The sequence below is a fragment of the Lissotriton helveticus genome, chromosome 7 (genome assembly GCF_964261635.1).
Source record: "Lissotriton helveticus chromosome 7, aLisHel1.1, whole genome shotgun sequence".
Classification (NCBI taxonomy): Eukaryota; Metazoa; Chordata; class Amphibia; order Caudata; family Salamandridae; genus Lissotriton; species Lissotriton helveticus.
Window position 1 is genome coordinate 1,554,340,105 of NC_136068.1, and position 18,197 is coordinate 1,554,358,301.

Sequence of the window (18,197 nt, forward strand, 5' to 3'; positions counted from 1 at the left end):
GCCACTAAATGGAATAGTCAACAAGGTGGAATCAAAATTTGCCTTGTCTGCAAAAGTGCTAAAGAAACAGTACGCACATATCTAGCAGCAATTATTTATTTATTTATGTTAGTTTGGTTCGAAGTTTTCCAAGTGCCTTACTACAGCATGACCTGTATAAAACGTACTTTTAGGCATGACGCAACATAATTGATTTTTGTCTACGATTTGTTCGTACGTCTGCTTTGTATTCTTAGACGAATAGAGGATGCTTTTATGAATATTTTATGCCCAGTATTGAAATATTATCCAGCTGAATTGTACTGTGCTTTCTTTACAATGATTTGAATTGTATTGCTTTTATGGCCATTGGCCGAAATAAAGTAAATAAAGGAAGGACTCTACTTGCACACATTCTACGACTCTGCTGGAGATAATCATGCATTTATCGAACAAATCATGACGATCATATCTACCAGCAATAAACCACAACACCCAGATTTTCTCAGTGATTTCTACATTCACTGGAACGGCATGAGTGATTCGCTAGGGAACTGTTTCAAGGTCTTTCTCAATGACCTCATGCCTGCAACTGGCCTACTCATATTAAAGGGGCCACCTTAGACATGTTCGACACACAAGACCTCACAGAGCAATCAATCAATCATAGTACTTATAGAGCACACTACTTACCCGTGAGGATCTCAAGGCGCTGGGTGGGGTGGAGGGGGGCAGGGCGGAGCTTCTACTGCTCGAAGAGTCAGATCTTGAGGAGTCTTCTGAAGGTGAGCAGGTGCTGGGTCAGTCGTAGGTGGGTGGGGAGGGTGTTCCAGGTCTTGGCAGCGAGGAAGGAGAAGGATCTGCCGCCAGAGGTTGTACGTTGGATGCGGGGGACAGCGGCGAGGGAGAGGAGGCTGGCGGAGCGGAGCTGTCGGGTGGGGGTGTAGAAGCTGAGTCGGCCGTTGAGGTAGGCTGGTCCGGTGTTGTGGAGGGCTTTGTATGCGTGGGCGAGTAGCTTGAAGGTGATCCTCTTTTCGACGGGGAGCCAGTGTAGGTCTTTCAGGTGGGGGGGTAATGTGGTTGTGGCGAGGGACGTTGAGGATCAGTCAGGCGGATGAGTTTTGAATGCGTTGCAGTCATCGTCGGTGTTTGGCCGTGATACCTGCATAGAGTGCGTTGCCATAATCCAGCCTGCTACTGACAAGGGCCTGAGTTACTGTTTTTCTTGTTTCAGTGGGGTTCCACTTATGGATTCTGCGGAGCATGCGGAGGGTGTTGTAGCAGGAGGAGGAGACGGCGTTGACCTGCTTTGACATGGAGAGGGAGGAGTCGAGGATGATTCCCAGGTTGCGTGCGTGGTCGGTGGCTGTCGGTGCTGTTCCCAGCGCGGTTGGCCACCAGGAGTCGTCCCAGGCTGAGGGGGTGGATCCGAGGATGAGGAACTCCGTTTGTCTGAGGTCAGCTTCAGTCGGCTGTTCTTCATCCATTCGGCGACGGCATTCATTCCCTCGTGGAGGTTGGTTTTGGCGGTGTGCGGGTCTTTGGTGAGCATCAGCTGGGTGTCGTCGGCGTATGATATGATGTTGAGATCGTGCTGGCGGGCGACGTGGGCGAGGGGGGCGAGGGGGGCCATGTAGACGTTGAACAGTGTCGGGCTGAAGGATGAGCCTGGGGAACACCGCAGATGATGTCCCTGGCTTTGGAGCGGAAGGGGGGGGGGGGAGGCGGACCCTCTGGGTTCTGCCGGAGAGGAAGGAGGTGGTCCAGTTCAGGGCCTTCTCTTGGATTCTGGCTTCTTGGAGGGGTGTCTTTAGTGTGTGGTGGCAGACCGTGTCGAAGGCGGCTGACAGGTCCAGGAGGATGAGGGCTGATGTTTCACCGTTGTCTAGTTGGAGTCTGATGTCATCCGTGGCGGCGATGAGGGCGTTTCAGTGCTGTGGCTTCTTCGGAATCCAGACTGGGATGAGTCTAGGATGTTGTTGTCCTCGAGGTAGCGGGTCAGTTGTGTGTTGACGACTTTCTCTATGACCTTCGTCGGGAACGGGAGCAGGGAGATGGGAGATTGGCCGGACGTTCTTGAGGTCCTTGGGGTTTGCCTTGGGTTTCTTGACAAGGGCGTTGATCTTGACGTGCTTCCAGCTTTCTGGGAATGAGGCTGTCTCGAGGGAGATGTTGATTACTTTCCGTAGTTGGGGTGCGATGGCTGCATCTGCTTTGTTGAGTATGTGGTGCGGGCAGGGGTCTTAAGGAGATCCTGAGTGGATGGAGTTCATGATCTTGCGTGTTTCATTGTCATTGACCCAGAAGGTCAGGCAGTTGGTGCGGGAGGTGTTTGCAGGGTTGGTGGAGTCTGGCTTTGTTGCGGTGGTCATAGTGTTGAAGCGGTCGTGGATGTCAGCGATCTTGCGGTGGAAGAGTGAGTCGCACAGTTCTTGTGAGGGAGGTATGTCGTTGGTGTTGGCGCTGGGGTTGGCGAGTTCCTTCACGATGCTGAAGAGCTCTTTGCTGTCGTGTGCCTTGTTGTCCAGGTGGTTTTTGAAGAAAGATCTCTTGGCTAATCTGATGAGGTGGTGATGTCTGCGGGTGGCGTCCTTGTGGGCTTTGTGGCTGTCCGGTCTTCGTTCGTGTAGCCAGTTCTTCTCCAGTTTCCGGCATGCTCTCTTGTAGGTTTGGAGCTCTTCGGTGAACCAGTTGGCCTTCTTGCTGGTGCGGTTGTTGGATGGTTTCTTAAGCGGGGCAAGGGCGAGGTCGTTGATCCATTGTCTGAAGTTGCGGGCAGCGGAGTTCGGGTCGCTGGGGTCGGTGGGTGGGTTCTGAGCGAGGGTGGTGACCAGCTTGTCTGCAGTGATTTTGCTCCAGTTGCGGCGGGGCAGCTGTTGGGTTACGGTGGCGCATGGTGGGCTTCTCTTAGGTGAAGTGGATGCAGCTGTGGTCGGTCCAGTGGAGTTCGGTGGTGTGGTCGAAGGAGACGTGGGGGCTAGCGGAGAAGATGGGGTCAAGCGTGTGTCCGGCAGCGTGGATGGATGTGGTGACGAGTTGTCTGAGGCCGAGGTTGGTGAGGTTGTCGATCAGGGTGGCAGAGTTGGTATCATTATTGTTCTCGTGGTGGAAGTTCAGGTCCCTGAGGAGGATGTAGTCCTCGGAGGCAAGAGCGCGGGTGCCGACCAGGTCAGCGATGGAGTCGCTGAACTGTGGTCGGGGTCCGGGGGGTCTGTAGACAAGAGTTCCTCTGAGGGTGGTGATGGGGTCGGTGTGGATCCGGAAGTGAAGGTGTTCGGCGGTGCTGAAGGTGTCGTCATCTGAGTGGGTGGAGACCTTGAGGGAGGATTTGTGGACGATGGCTATTCCTCCTCCAATTCCATTGGTGCGGTCTCTGCGGGAGATCTTGTAGCCGTCCGGTACGCCTATGGCGATGTTCGAGTGCCGAGGAGTCGTTCCACCAGGTCAGAAAGGCGACGTCTGGGGGAAAGGGGTCGAGCAGGTCCCAGAGCTCGAAGGCGTGACTGCGTGCGGAGCGGGTGTTCAGGAGTATGTATCGGAGGTGGTTGTGTCCAGTCCTTAGTGGTTTGGCGGCTCTGTCGCAGGTGAAGCTGCAGTTGTGGAAGGAGAAAGGTTCATGGGTGCGTTTTGGGGTGGCCTGGAAGCATGTGTGGTCTTGGCCAGCGTTGAGTGCATGGATGGTGCTGGCATCGTAGCGGAGTCTGGCGTCGTGGTGTTCACGGGGGCCAGGGGTTCTGTCGTTGGGCGAGGACGGGCTTGCCTCTGGCGCACCAGCAGCGCCCAGCATTTAAGGCGGGGAGGGAGGGAAGAGCAGCTGGGAGGCGGGAGCGGGGCGGCGAATGGATGGCGAGGAGGGGGCAGGGCCGAAGGGGAGCAGCGCTGGGAGCGGGCAGCGGGGTACAGAAGAAGAAACGGGGTGAGGGGGCGGGGGAGGCGAGGAAGCAAGGGCAAAACAAGGGTCAAAATACACAAGACAGTGGGAACAGTAGAGCACAATCAATGGGGCACAGAACTAAAACATGCACAAAAACAGTGGAATACAACCAGCAGGATCGAACTCACGGGCTGAGCGGCAGCGGGGGGGGGGAGGCACTCACACACAGGAGGAGCTGTGCGGTGTGGGCAGCGACCTGGCCTGCAGGCAGAGTCAGGGGGCGTTCTAGGGTCGCATTATTTTAACTATGTCCAACATCCTGGACTCCATTGCCCCCAAACAATTAACCGCTACCGCGTTTTCCCGCTGTGCGCTGGAATTTCAAAAATGCGCTGTTTATGACAAAGCCAGCTCGTCATCCGCGTAGCGCAGGTAACGCCCATGACGAGCTGGCTTTGTCATTAGCGCGGAAGGGGTTAAGGAGTCCCGACAAAAAGATCCAACCCTTGGTTCAATTGTAGCCTTAATGAGGAAGACCGCTCTCTTAGACTTGGGGAACAAGCATGGAGACTGTCCTCTTGTCCGACGAACCTCAAACTTCTGCGGCAAAAATGGAGTGCAAACAACAGGCAAATTAGGAACGTCATATCATCTTATTTTCGACACCAGCCGTTAACTGACCCAAAAACCTCTTTGAAATTGTCCAGAATTAAAATCAATGGGAAACACAATTTTCCCTCTTCACACTATAAAAAACTCCACCAAATTGCGCTGCCTTCTTTTTTGAGAAAACAATGATAATTGGCATTGATCTACAGAATGCTGTAAATCTCTTACCAATCGAAGCCCCATCACATCTCACCTCCATATCTCAGGAAGCTTATGCAAATCGGTCTTGACCTTGTTCCTCATGGGAACAGTCCAGTCCGAACCCCGAAACCGGTCCCAGGTTGCTTGTTTCTGGTCCAGGGAAGACCTGGCTTGGTAGTTTGGGCTAGACTGTCTACAAGGAACAAGATCAAGACTGATTTACATATGGCTGGGTCTGAACTGGGGTGGTGAAGAGAGTTAAAGAACGGTGGTAGATCCAACCCAGGTCTGGGACTGGGAGTGAGTGTCTGAAAAGTTTCAGTGCTCAGTCAATCATCTCCTTGTGTTTGCTTTATTAATCCTACTTGGCCTATCAGCTGCGTTTGACACGGTCAAACACAAGATTCTCATGAACCGATTAAAACTCACGATGGGTCTCTTTGGTATTGTGTTTAAATGGTTCTCCTCATTCCTACAAAACAGATCTCAAAGAGTCCAGATCAACCAGGCCCATCTGACCAGACACCAGTCATGATTGGCGAGCCCAAGGTTCAAAGATTTCCCCCACCTTGTTCAACCTCTACATGGAACCCCTGACCGAAATCCTCAAACTCTAACATTTCCTACCACATGTATGCTGATACGCAACTTTACATGAAAATTGCCTCATTTGAAGACATCAGCACCCTCAAGAACACCTTTATTGAAACGCAACATTGGCTGACTCATGCCCACCTCAAGCTCAACACCCTCAAAACTGAATTCCTCTTAATCTCTCCATCCAATTCCACCTCTAACATCAAACAGTGGCTCCCGCATCTCACAGCCTTGAACTGAACCCCACATATCATTAAATCAGCAAAATCCCTAGGAATAATACTGAAGAAGATCGGAACAACCTCTCCATGCAGAACCACATCAGCGCCTTCACCAGATGGGCAACCACTAACTTCATGCATTAAGAAAACTTAAACCATTCCTTACCATTTCAGATCTCTATATAGCAGTTCAAGCAATTGTAATCTCCAAACTTGGCAATGGGAATACTATCCTCGTGGGCAAACCGAAAATAAAACTAGCACCTAACTTCCTGAATGCGGTTGCTCGGCTCATCACAGGAACGTAAAAAAAAAGTGATCATATCACCCATATCCTTAATACACTGAACTGGCTACCTCATGAGGCTAGGATTCATCCAAAAATCGCCTACCTGACGCATGCATCCCTCCACTACAACAGTACTGCTACCTGGCCCAGAAACTGGTTATATCTGGTGGGAATAGATCTTCTCGAACCACTAGATCCTTACTGCTGAAACCCCAAAAATTCAACAAAAAGAAAGCCTACAGGCGAACCTTCTCTGCAATTGCCCCAAACATTTGGAAAAAACTTCTTCTGGAGATTAGGTGCAGCCTTTCAATAACCCTCTTCAATAAAGAAGTAAACATTTTATTATTGAATAGTTTCTTTCCTCACTGATGCTATTAGACTTACCACAGCGAATCCAGTTGTTCCAGGTAACTTGCTTCCCGTGTTTGACATTCTATCATTTATCTTGATGACATTACCAATTATGTTCTTTGCCAATTTCCACCTCACTACAACTTAACTGTATTATAAAGTCTAGTTACCCGAAATAGCCTTGTTTGTAATATCACCGTAATTCTATGTATAACCAGTCTTTGACACTTGGATGTAAGTAGGCAAAGGATGCAAGGAGTTACCAGCAAAGAGTTACTATAAATTGAAGAAAAATTATGGAATACACATTTTCCTATTCAGCACATCAGTCTACAAAGATGTTTTCAAACAATAAGTTGTGCTTCATTCAGTATTCTCTTACGTTAAAGACGTCTTGCCTAAGTTGAGCCTGTTCCACGCACGTCAGCAGTCGCAAGAGCAGGTCCATAATGGCTGATGTACCTATGTGCTGAAGTAGCAAGCTCACAAAATCATCCTTCTTGCGAAGGAAGCCTACTATCTGAAAAGATAAAAAATGTTTGTGATTTATTAAAAACATCAATACACCACAAACTGCATGTTCTTCCCACCTTACATCAATAGTATATAGGCTGCCATGAGAACACATCCCATTGTCTTCCACCCCCAAAAATAATCTTACTTCCACAAGACTATGTTCTCACCTGCTCAGTTTTCCGATTAATAAGAATTCCCATCACTTTGCTGAAAAAGCTTGCGAGTAAAGGGTTCAAATAATCATCAGTTTGCAAGAAGCTATAAAGCCGCTTCAACAGGGACTCATCATCTCCGAGGGCATCATTAATTTGAGACACGTCAGCAGTGAGAATCTCGCATGATACACTTGGGTACCTAGTGTTCCATAAACATAGAAGAAGATCGTATTAATATAAGATTACACTTCTAAAACTCTTGCTGTACTGTTAGAGCCACAACAATTACGGAAAATATGTAATGTGCTTTTGTTAAATGTTCGATTATAGGTAGAGTATCAACTAATATATACATTTAGTTACTATGTTCAGTAACGTTTTCGAAATGTATAACGTATTTTTGCACTGTTGCCCATAAGGATGAAACCCAGGGAAAACGCATGCCTTCTCAGTTAAAATATGCCTCCATATTTTAGGTGCAGTTCTATTTTATTTACTGAAAATCTATGCATCTTATGTGAAGAACGGAGAGATAAAAGGTACATAATGATTTTTTTTTGTAAATTCTTTTTATTTGGTTTGTCAGTGCATACATGTGAAGGACAGCATTTTTGACAATTAGGATGTACATGGGAGCTTATACATGCGGTTGGATACAGTACAATACTAACTGTTCCTGTTCGGTTTTTAGGTCGAGGGACCGAAGGCTGGCTTGCGTCAGGGCAGCGGCAGCAGGGACGGGACTGATCAGCGCAGAGGAAAGTCATGGCTGGTTTGTATGAGGAATATTGGGACTTCAAGCGCCAGCGAACCAGAGGAGTCTATTTGTCGGCCGTTCCCACCTGCCTCGCTTTTTCCCGCCATGTGGAATTCTGTCGGGAGCGGTTCGGGGAGCTCCCAGGGCAGTGGGTGCACAGCCACCATCCGCAGCCGGGACCATTCCCCGGGCGCCCCAAGGGAGAGAGTCGGTGAACGAGCCAGGGCCAGGAGCCGGAGTCCTGTGAGGAATGAACCCTGTGGGTCCACGGGGACCAAGTCATTGGATTCAACAGGAGTAAATACGAACTTCAACACCAAGATATGAGCAGGAAAAAGAAGCGTGGGTGAAAGAGAAAGAAGCGCTCCTGAGAGAAGTCCTGGAAATGCAAGTAAATGCCGCATTTTACCATTGCCCACCTCTCCGTCGCCAGGCTTCACTTCACATACTAGCTTCAACTAAAGGGACCCTGGGCACAACAATAAAGCTATTAGCATTGTAAATGACAATGCCATTTCTTTAACGATTAAGCTATTGCCTATGTAAATGACAAGGCCATTTATTAATAAAAACAAAAAAAGTAAATAGCAATGCCAATAGGTCTACCTTTAATAATGCCGAGACCATTGCATTGTTCTACTCCCCAGTTGAGGGTGTAGTTTCAGTGTTAAGTTACACCTATGCTTGACCACTATCCATGGTGTTAATAGATGTAAGAATCTTATGTAGGGTGAAATATAACCATGGCTGAACTGGGGGGTTCAACCGAACTGGGGTTACACTGTGTATGGAAAAGTGCAGCGTAGTAAATGTGGATGTATAATGCAGAGTTCTCGCTATGGTTACTGTGAGACGGCATCGGTGGGGGGAGTGAGGTGTGTGTGAAGTTGTCTGTATATAGGTCTCATGCTCTCGGCCTACGTGCTTGTGCGTGTAGAGGTGGCCATCATGTTCGTATTCTGGGTTAAGCTCCTCTGTGGTCATCTGGCGATGACTGAGGGGACTCGGCGTGTTCTGTTGTATATTTGAAGGCGTGTAGGAGTGTTGCCCACTGCAAGGAGAGGTGGAGTTTTACAGATGCCTCAGACTTCTTCCTGTCGTATCGCATTTTCTTCTGCTGCCCCCGCCCTTTAGGGACTGCTCGTTTCCAGACTGCAGAGGAGGTCCCGCTGGGGACCTCCAGTGCATGGCTATGCTTCGTTTGACCAATAAGGGAGCCAAGGACGCAAACCGCGTCTTGGCTTTGCGCGGTTTGTGACACTTGAATATGCCTAATGTCCTGGCTTCTCATGTTGCCGTGTCATTGAGCCCTGTTACCTCTAGCAGTGTGGTGTGGATTGTATTCCAGGAGGTGTGTAGCACTAGAGAGCTCTAGAACATGTAAAGAAAAGACACACTAGGTTCTTGACATCTCAGGCATAAGAATGGTGTACTTGGGTAATATCGTTTAAGTTTTCCGGCGTTAAATACGCTCGATGCAGGATAAAATACTGTATATTTTTTAATCGGTAGTTAAGGGGCACTTTTTATGGTACTCTAACGTTTGTTCCCATTGTTTATCATTGAGTGCTCTCTGAATTTCAATCTCCCATTTTTCCGGCAGAGGTACGAGAGTTACTGCATTTAGTTATTGAATTTCTTTATATAGCCATGTTATTATATGGCGTCCCGGGCCCATCTGTAGGCTAGCATGAAGGACCGGCTGCGTTGCTGGTTTGCTGTCTGTCATATGCCATGTCCGGCGGCAATCCACCACCAGCCTCCCATACAGAAGGAATTTGCCTCTAGGAAGGCCCGTATCGACTGTCGGTTCTGTGAATGGCATCAGACATCCATCCATGAACAGTGATCCAGTCTCCCCGAGTGTTCCGTCCAGGCATGTAGAGCCCTTGCAGTGTAGTGGTCATGGTCTCGGGGGAGACCTATTAGTGGTAGGAGAGGGGATTAAAGTGGGGTCGTCCGCAATATTCAGTGTATACGTTTCATGCAGGCATGCGCCACTGTCCCCTGTCTTGGGCTTAGATCCCGGTAGCAACATGCGTCAGATCGCTGGGACGGATATCGGTGTAGGTCTCTCCTAACGAACGTTCTGCGGTCCATCGCGACACCCACTGCAGTTGGGCAGCTAGGAAGAATGCTTCGAATGAGGGAGCTCCCAGCCCGCTAGGTTCACTGGTAATTGCATTTTGGCTAGGGCTACCCGCCTTCGCCGCTCACCCCATATTAGGGTACTGAGGAGGGTGTCTAGGTCCTGAAAGAATGACGTACATATCTTGTGGGGAGTGATACAGGCGCACTCCTAAAAATCGTGGTGCATGTGCACTCCATGCAAGATCAACCTCTCCAACCCGCACCGTTTTTGGAGGGAGGTCGGCAGATAGCGGTTATATTGTGGACTTAGCCCAACTAACCTTTCGACCAGTGATTTTCTCGAAGTCTGCTAGGATGACAAAGATGGGGGTAAGTTCTGAGGTAATATCCCGTAGATATAGAAGCAGATCATTTGAATACATTGATATGCTTTGTGTGATTCCTGCCAGCGGGATGCCCGATTGCTCACCCTCTACACGACGACGAACTGCAAATGGGTCCAAGGCAAGGGCGGCATCCTTGTCTTGTGCCTCTCTAGACCATGAAAGAGGATGACATGTCGTCCCAGCCTGACCCTGGATGTATGCTTTGTGTATACAAGTTTGGTGTATGTTCGCGAAAGGATTGAAGCACACCGCTCTGCTAATATTTTCCCAAAGATTTTGTAACCTGTGAACAACCGGGCAATAGGTTAGTATGACCCTAGACGAGGAGGGTCTCCGCCTGGTTAGAAGAAGAAGACAAATAAAGATTCCCAGAGGACTTGTGAGAGTGCCCGTTCCTCTAGTGCCGCCTTGTACATTTCTACCTATCGTGGGACTAACTAGGTGCAGAATGTATGGTAGGATTCCAGTGGTAGACCATCTAGGCCTGGGGCTTTATTCATGGCTAATGTTTGTAGTGCTTGCATCACTTCTGTCGAGTTGATTTCTTCATCTAGGGTGTCTGTCGGGTAGTGTTATACATAGCAGTGGGTGTGCATCTAGGAATTGGTCTATCATCTTCAGATCAACTGGGTCCGGGGCTGTGTATAAAAGCTGTATAATACTTGCGGAACGCATGCATTAGGTCTACTTGGGATCGGGCTAGTGTACCTGTGATGGTGTTCACTGTGGTTATCGGGTGAGGAGTTGAATCTTATTTAATAAGCCATGCCAGCAGTGTGCCTGCTCTGTCCCCCTCCCAGGGTACTCTAGCGGAGTGTGCTCTGAAATTGCACCTCCTGAGGTCTGCAAGCACCTCTGCATATGCGGCTTTAGCTTCCGCTACCTGCGCTAGTGTCACTTCGTTTTTATCTGCTGCCTGCGTTAGTGCTGCTAGTTTCCATTCTTCTAATATGCGCCGCTCTAGGGTTCTACGTATTGCGGGGATGTGCTGGATACATGTCCCTCTGATAATTACCTTGAACGCGTCCCACTCCACTGCTCTAGTGTTTGCTGTCTTGGCATTTTCCTAAAAGTAATTCTGAATATGCGTTTTCTGTTCTTGCTGAAACCCTTGGTCCTCAAGGGACTTGTGTAATATGGTTTATGGTTTAGCAGTCATGGTTACTTTTTGGTGTCTGCTATGGCTTGTGGCAACGGTGTGCAGCTCTACATACAGTTCTATCCTTTGCTTTGAATTGGTGTGTGGCGCGACACAGCTGGAAGGTAGGGTGTATCGCACCAATTTAGGGTGATGTTGCCTGGTCGTTGACGTAAGATTCACTGCTCATTGCCCACTGTTTGGCTTTGTGGCATAAAAGGTACGTACTGATAATATGGATTCTGCACTGCAAGCATGATCATTAAAGTCAAACGTAAATTAATTCCCACCTACACGCATAAATCCTTGAACAATTTAAAGTACATGCAATCAAAAACAACAATTAAGATGTTATATCTGCCATTTTTTGGTCTGGCTAGAAACCGTCTTCCGACAACCTCCAAGTCATAGAGTGCCATAAAAGTAATAAAACACAAGTGGTCTTTGAGTCAATCCTCCTCAGCCTTTTGCCTTCATGTGTTTTTCATGATTTGCCATTCTTTAACTGGGCCACTAATCAAGGCCATGACATTTGCAGGAAGATTTCATACTGTCCAGCTTGTGTTTCCATTATGTTCTAGTGATGAAGCGATGCAGGAGCGCAAGAGCTGCAGTGCAAGAGGATGCAGTGCAGCTGTACCATCCTGCTGTGCCGCTCGAAGAGGGTACAGCTGAGGTCTTTTTACAGCAGCAACGGTTGTGGTGATAAGGAGGGCAGAAAATAGTGGTGCAACATTGTGTGGAGCAGATTGAGCAAGTGAAACATCTTTCAACGAATGCCCTGACAATTATTTCTACACCATAGCAGCACCCAAACTTATTTCCAACCAACACCACTTGATTCTACAGCCTCCACATCATAATCCAATATCCCACCACTTTATTATTCCTTTCGCCCTTCCTCACTCTACGTCTCAATTTGAACTCCCCTCAGAACCTGTTGCCCCTATTGAGCTACATAACATTCAGTGCTCAGCACTGCTTACCATAGAAAATTAACTAGGCCACCTCATCAAATAGCCTGAAGCCACCATGTCCCACTTAAGTTCTAAGTTCTAAAATGGCCATTTCCTACTCCCCCTGGTGAGTATACAATACCCCAAACTTCTTACCCGAGGAGTACGCTCCTCCCACACCCCAAAAGAGCTGCACACAATCTCTCCCCAACAAAAATTTCCAATTTACTGGCTAGCTATAATACCTCTAACTTCCCCCACCTTCTGTCCTCCAGATAATACAAATCATGGCACTATACCGACCATCTCCCTGGTCCAAACCAAACAACAGCCATCTACAACACAGGCACCAACCTCCAGGAACATCACCCCGATCGCTATTAAAAGCCCTGCCACCCCCTTCACCAAAACAGGCATCTCAGAGCTGTGCTGTTTGCTTCACAACAGCAGATCTACAACAAAACACAAGTTGGAAATCTCAGACATCATCAATCACTACATTATAGAACTACTTTTCCTCACTGAGACCTGGTTCAATGACACCCTACACACTATTATCGATCTTATGCTCCCCCGGACTATTCCATTATCAGGAATGACAGGGTGGGTAAAGGGAGAGTCGTCACAGCTACCTTGAAAAAGTCCCTTGAAAAAGGAACTTCTAAGTAGCTCTTTCTTCACATTCGAATGCCTCTCTGGAACTTCATGTACAGCACAGCTCACCTTTCACTGTTTCATGCCATTTATCACCCGCCAGGTGACTGCTCTGTCTTCACTGAGGAATCCACTGACGTTGTGAGTATTGGTCATTTGCAAAGTGATCTTTCTAGGAGACTTTAATATTCACTGGGGCATTTTGGAAGATTCAGCTGCCAACCAGCTTGCCACATTTCTCTCAGGAAATGATCTCCTACAACACAGAGCAAAATCAACACATTCTAAGGGCTCCACGCTTGACCTCATTGTTTCCAAAGACATGCTAACAGTCGATGATCCTATACCAGTAGACTGGTCGGACTTCTTCCTCACCCACCTCTCAATGCACCAATCTCATTCTGTAACCCATGGCCAACCTAATAGGGAAACAACCTGATTTTGCAACACCAAAAACATAGACCTGGACATTCCCTGCAACACGGCCATGAAGGCACTATCAGTCTTCAGTCCGAACTCTGACATCAATTATTTGACCACCCTGTGTCTTACCAGTCTTTCAGTCTTGATAGACAATGTTGCTCCACTACAAAGTAAAAAGAAAAGGCCCACACCTATGCCCCATGGTTCAATTAGTCTCCCTATGAAGAAAGCAAAATCCTGAGATGCCTGGAGAAGAAATGAAGACTGTTAATGGGTCTAATTACCGTTCTCACAAGCATGTTTAGAGAAAAAAGGAATAACTTCACAACTCCTCGACTCGGCCATGAACAGACCTAAAAAACTATTTCACCTAAGCAATTCTTCCTCAACCATCAAATTTGATGACCCTCCCAAGAAAGCAGCAGAATTTGCACGATTCTTCAATAATAAAGTGAAATTCCTAGTTAACCAGATCATTCATCCTACCTCCTGAGGACTGCAAATCCAAAAGACTCCTGGCACAGCTTTGGATGTAGTCACCGAAGACACCCTCCTCAATGCATTCTGAAAACAAAACCTTCAAACCATTCTACAGACTGCATCCCTAGCGACATTGCAATAGACTTCTACACCTACAGGCTCCCCTACTGGAATAGTCTTGTTAACCTCGGTCTCAGCCAAGGCTCACTTCCTGATGCTCTCAAAACAGGTCAGGTTACCCTACTTCTTTAGAAACCCTCGGCTGATGTGAATGATCTTAAGAATTTCCGCCCTATCACCAACGTCTCTTTCCTTGATGAAATCACAGAAAGGTGAGTAGCGGAGCACCTTGCCAAACATGTTAAGGGCAACAACCTTCTTGAAGAATTTCAATCCGGCTTTAATCAAGGCTGCAGCACTGAAACAGCACTGTTATAAGCTATCCACAAAGCCCTTCGAGTTCTCGACTCAGGCAACTCCTGTTTCCTGATCTTTTTGGACCCATCTGCAGCCTTTGGCACTGTAAAACATAACATTCTTCTGAAGACACTAAAACAAAGAATAGAATTTGGAGGCACAGTGCTCAAATGGTTTGAATCATACCTCTCGGTCAGATCTCAAATGATCAAAATAGCAATGTCTCTACATCAAAGGCTGTGGATCAGGGCGTCCCTCAAGGCTTGTTCCTCGCACCCACCGTTTCAATCTTTAAATGGAACAGTTGGGAAACATTCTTAAAACGACTGGATCCATTATTACCTCTATGCTGACGACACCCGACTCTACCTAAAGGTGGCATCCAAACACAACATTTCCATCCTCAACACCACACTCAACTCCATCCAAGATTGGATGGCATCCCATCATCTAATTATAAATCCCTCTAAAACTGAATTCCTTCTTCTCTCAACTTCAAACTCTCCACCTCCTGTTCAATCATGGATGGATAATCTGAACATTCTTAACAAACCGATCATCGTTGCCAAATCCCTAGGTGTCATCCTGGACTAAAGACTCATCTTAAATTCCCAAATCAACATCACGGCCAAGAATATACGCTATCAACTGCGCCTTCTTTGGGGGATATGACGTTTCAATCCAGAGCAAGACCGAAAAGCTCTAGTTCAATCTTTGGTACTCTCCAGACCGAACTACTGTAATTCCCTCCTTGCTGGCCTCCCAAAACTCATCTATCCCCTCTAAAATCCATCCTCCATTAGTGGCACGCTTTGTCAATGGGGCCAAAAGAAATTGCCATAATACATCCATACTGGTTTCTCTTCATTGGCTTCTTATTGAAGCTAGGTCAATATACAAGACGGCCCATAAAGCCATACACACTTACACCCCTCGCTACCTGGTCAACAAACTCAAAATCTCAGGTGGTTCCAGCCATTCACGCAATGCTGAAAATGTACTGCTCGATCCTCCAACTTTCAACAGGGAAAGACCTATGGCGCAATCCTTCTCAGGTAATGTTACTAGAATTTGGAACTCGCTAACCTCCAAACCTTGGGACCTCCGCCTCCTTCTGGATTTTCAAAACAGATCTTAAAAGTCTTCTCTTCCAAAGACACTTCTATCAATATTTCGCCTCACCCAGCTTCCCACCAAACACATGCACCCTCAGCCCAGGTCATGACCCCGATTGACACAAGACACTCACGAGAGCTGCTATGACAAATTTTGTAAATATGTATTCTGTACTTGTATAACCCTAATAGTGCCACCTTTTCTTATTATGTAATCTTGAGTGAATCTGTAACTTGTTAATCCAACTCCCACTACGAGCAACTGTTGTAGTTATAAGTTGTTTTACCTACTTCCATGCTACTCTCCTTCCTTATGTAATTTACATCACTAATTTAATTTATAATTTTATATTTTTATTACATCAGGGTAAAGTTTGTGCTATATAAAAAAAAAAGCATAAATGAATAAATTAGGCCCTGGCAGCGCATGGAGACCCTCAGGCTTAGGCTGTGCCACTTGTGTCAGAGGAGGAGCCTGTCCAGACTACAGGCAGCTGTCTGTCTGTCTGTTTGTTTGTCTGTTGTCAACACCCAGCTTCCCCCTGACTCCTTCGGCAACCCCCACAGAAAAAAAGCATTTGCAATGCAATAGGTCTCGCATTCACACGAGTTTAAGCTATTAATATTGTAATTGACAATGCCTTTTATTTAAGTTTTAAAACCCAAAACATAAATAAAAAGCATTGTCCTTTACAATGCTAACAGCTTAAACTCACGTGAATGCGAGACCTATTGCATTGCAAATGCTTGTTGTCTGTGGGGTGTCTTGGTATTAGGTTATCAAAACCTGGTAACCCTGACCTGCCTGGACGAGGAGAAGGCTGGATGTCTGAAGAAAGCCGCGCAGGAGGAGTACAGTGTCCTGGAAGGTTTTCTGCGCCCCGCCCTTCTCATGCCCTGACAAAGAAGCCCGCGAGCAAAAGAGACGCCGTGACATGTATACTTGGCTTTGTATGATACTTGCATATTCGCTATGAGCACTAGAATGCCCTCCTGAAGCCTTTTAAGGATGTATTTAATCTCAAAATGAAGGTCTAAGCCGAGGATGTCTGTGTCCGAGGAACTGCATGCAGACCTCTTCTGTGTGTGACTTGCTGTTGTTTACGGGGGAGGGGGCATGATTTAAGACATTGTTATCTTTTTTCTTTTTAATCCCTTTCTTTACATTCTACATGCAGGTAAGCGTCTTTCCAACTGAGCAATCAAACAGACTTTCAAATATTTTGCAATATGGTACTGTTAAACACATTTCTGTAAAAATGAATATAGTCCTTGGTTTACCTTGATCTGTTATCACCTGAGCAACACTCATAATTTGCTAACGTAGTTTCCAAACTCGTATCGAAATCTAGCGGACATTAAATTAATGCATTATCCAGCAAGCATGCTGCACTCTGCTGGCACACTATGCCAATGTGAGCCATTACGAATTAATTTGAAATCCGTTTGACTTTCCCATAGCATCAATACTGAAAATCATCGGGAGTCAGCGACGTTAACCCCTAAAAGAGCAGCAGCACCTGGCACTTATCCGCTGGCATCATTACAAGAAGGGAGTCTATTGATGCCAATTTGGCGGTGTAATTTGCCCCCTCCGTTACATTTCCCACCTGCGGTTACGATGAACGCTTGGTATCCAAGGAAGTGATTGAGCGCCCTTAGGCAGCGGTCGCGCCTTCCTGCATGCGCACTTGTGCAGGGCCACGCGTGCAGCAGGCTTAGTTCAATTTAGCAGCGGGCTCTTTTCTACAGCCAAGCCATTAAGACACAGAAAAGAAGAAAAAACATGTAAAGCGCCCCAATACCTTCGAGTCGAGTTCGCGCTATATAAAACTGCAATTGAAAAGTCAAAAAGAGCTTCCTTTCGAGCTCTCCCTCCTGTTCAACTCATAAGAAAGCAGCTTAAGTAACCAAGAAGGTACCAGTGTCTAGTTGCATTTAGTTTTAGAACTCTGGTTGCGAGTAGTCTTGAGTTTTTGCCTGTGGCGTGTCTTGGTATTAGGTTATCAAAACCAGGTCACCCTGACCTGCCTGGATGTGGAGAAGGCCGGATGTCTGAAGAAAGCAGCGCAGAAGGAGTACAGTGTCCTGGAAGGTTATCTGCGCCCGCCCTTCTCATGCCCTGACATAATAAACAAGCCCGCGAGCAAAAGACGCCGTGCAGTGTGCACGCACATGAACTGAAAGCTAAGAGGAGACGCCATGCGTGTGTATATGGCCTGTCCGTGCGCACACATTGTTTGTCGTCCTTCCGAAACCCAAGTCGACAACAATAGTCTAACCAAGGCGAAGCAGCGCATGCGCTGCTTTCACTTGATGCGCTGCTTTCACTTGGCAAGACCTAACAAGCATTTACAATGCAACGGTCTCGCCTTTGCAAAAGTTAGAGCTATTGGCACTGTAAATGACAAAATTGTTATTTATGTGTTGAAAACAGATAAATAAATGGCATTGTCATTTACAATGCCAATAGCTTAATCTCTCGCAAATGCGAGACCTATTGCATTTGCACCCCCACACCCCCACACAGCGCTACACACAGACACAAACACATACACACACACACGGCGCCACACACACACACACAGCGACACACACACACACACACACACACACACACAGCGACACACACACACAGAGAAGTGTGGCTCAGTGGTTAGAGGCGGCAGACCCGGAAGCTGAGATCGGCCGTGGACCAGGGTTTGATTCCCCGCCTCGGCGGGTCTCGGGCTCAAAAATTCCACGGACTCGACAATTCTCGCTCCGGTGCCTATTCGACTCACGGGGTCACACTCTGCGACTCTGGGCAATAGCTTGCTTAATCTCCACTAAGGCCCCTCGCGGCGGGATGCCTGGCTTTCACCTTGTGGATACCCTTCCGGGGTATCTCTCAGGGGAATACCAGGACGGGTTCCCTAAGCAAGCGCTTAGATACCGGGTCGGTGATTTGCGCTATATAAATACATGTACATTTACATTTACATT

At 47.4% G+C, this 18,197-nt stretch overlaps 1 protein-coding gene across 11 annotated transcripts in view; it reads right to left on the reverse strand.

Annotated features, from left to right (window-relative positions):
- The window catches only part of PPP6R1 (protein phosphatase 6 regulatory subunit 1), a 1,126,148-nt gene that overhangs the window by 904,581 nt on the left and 203,370 nt on the right, over nt 1–18,197 (reverse strand). For all 11 annotated transcript variants that reach the window (XM_078655037.1, XM_078655034.1, XM_078655036.1 and 8 more), the window contains exons 3-4: nt 6,808–6,994; nt 6,507–6,644 (exon numbers count right to left, since the gene is read on the reverse strand). In XM_078655037.1, coding sequence (XP_078511163.1) covers nt 6,507–6,644; nt 6,808–6,994 — 325 coding nt within the window. The remainder of the gene's footprint in view (nt 1–6,506; nt 6,645–6,807; nt 6,995–18,197) is intronic.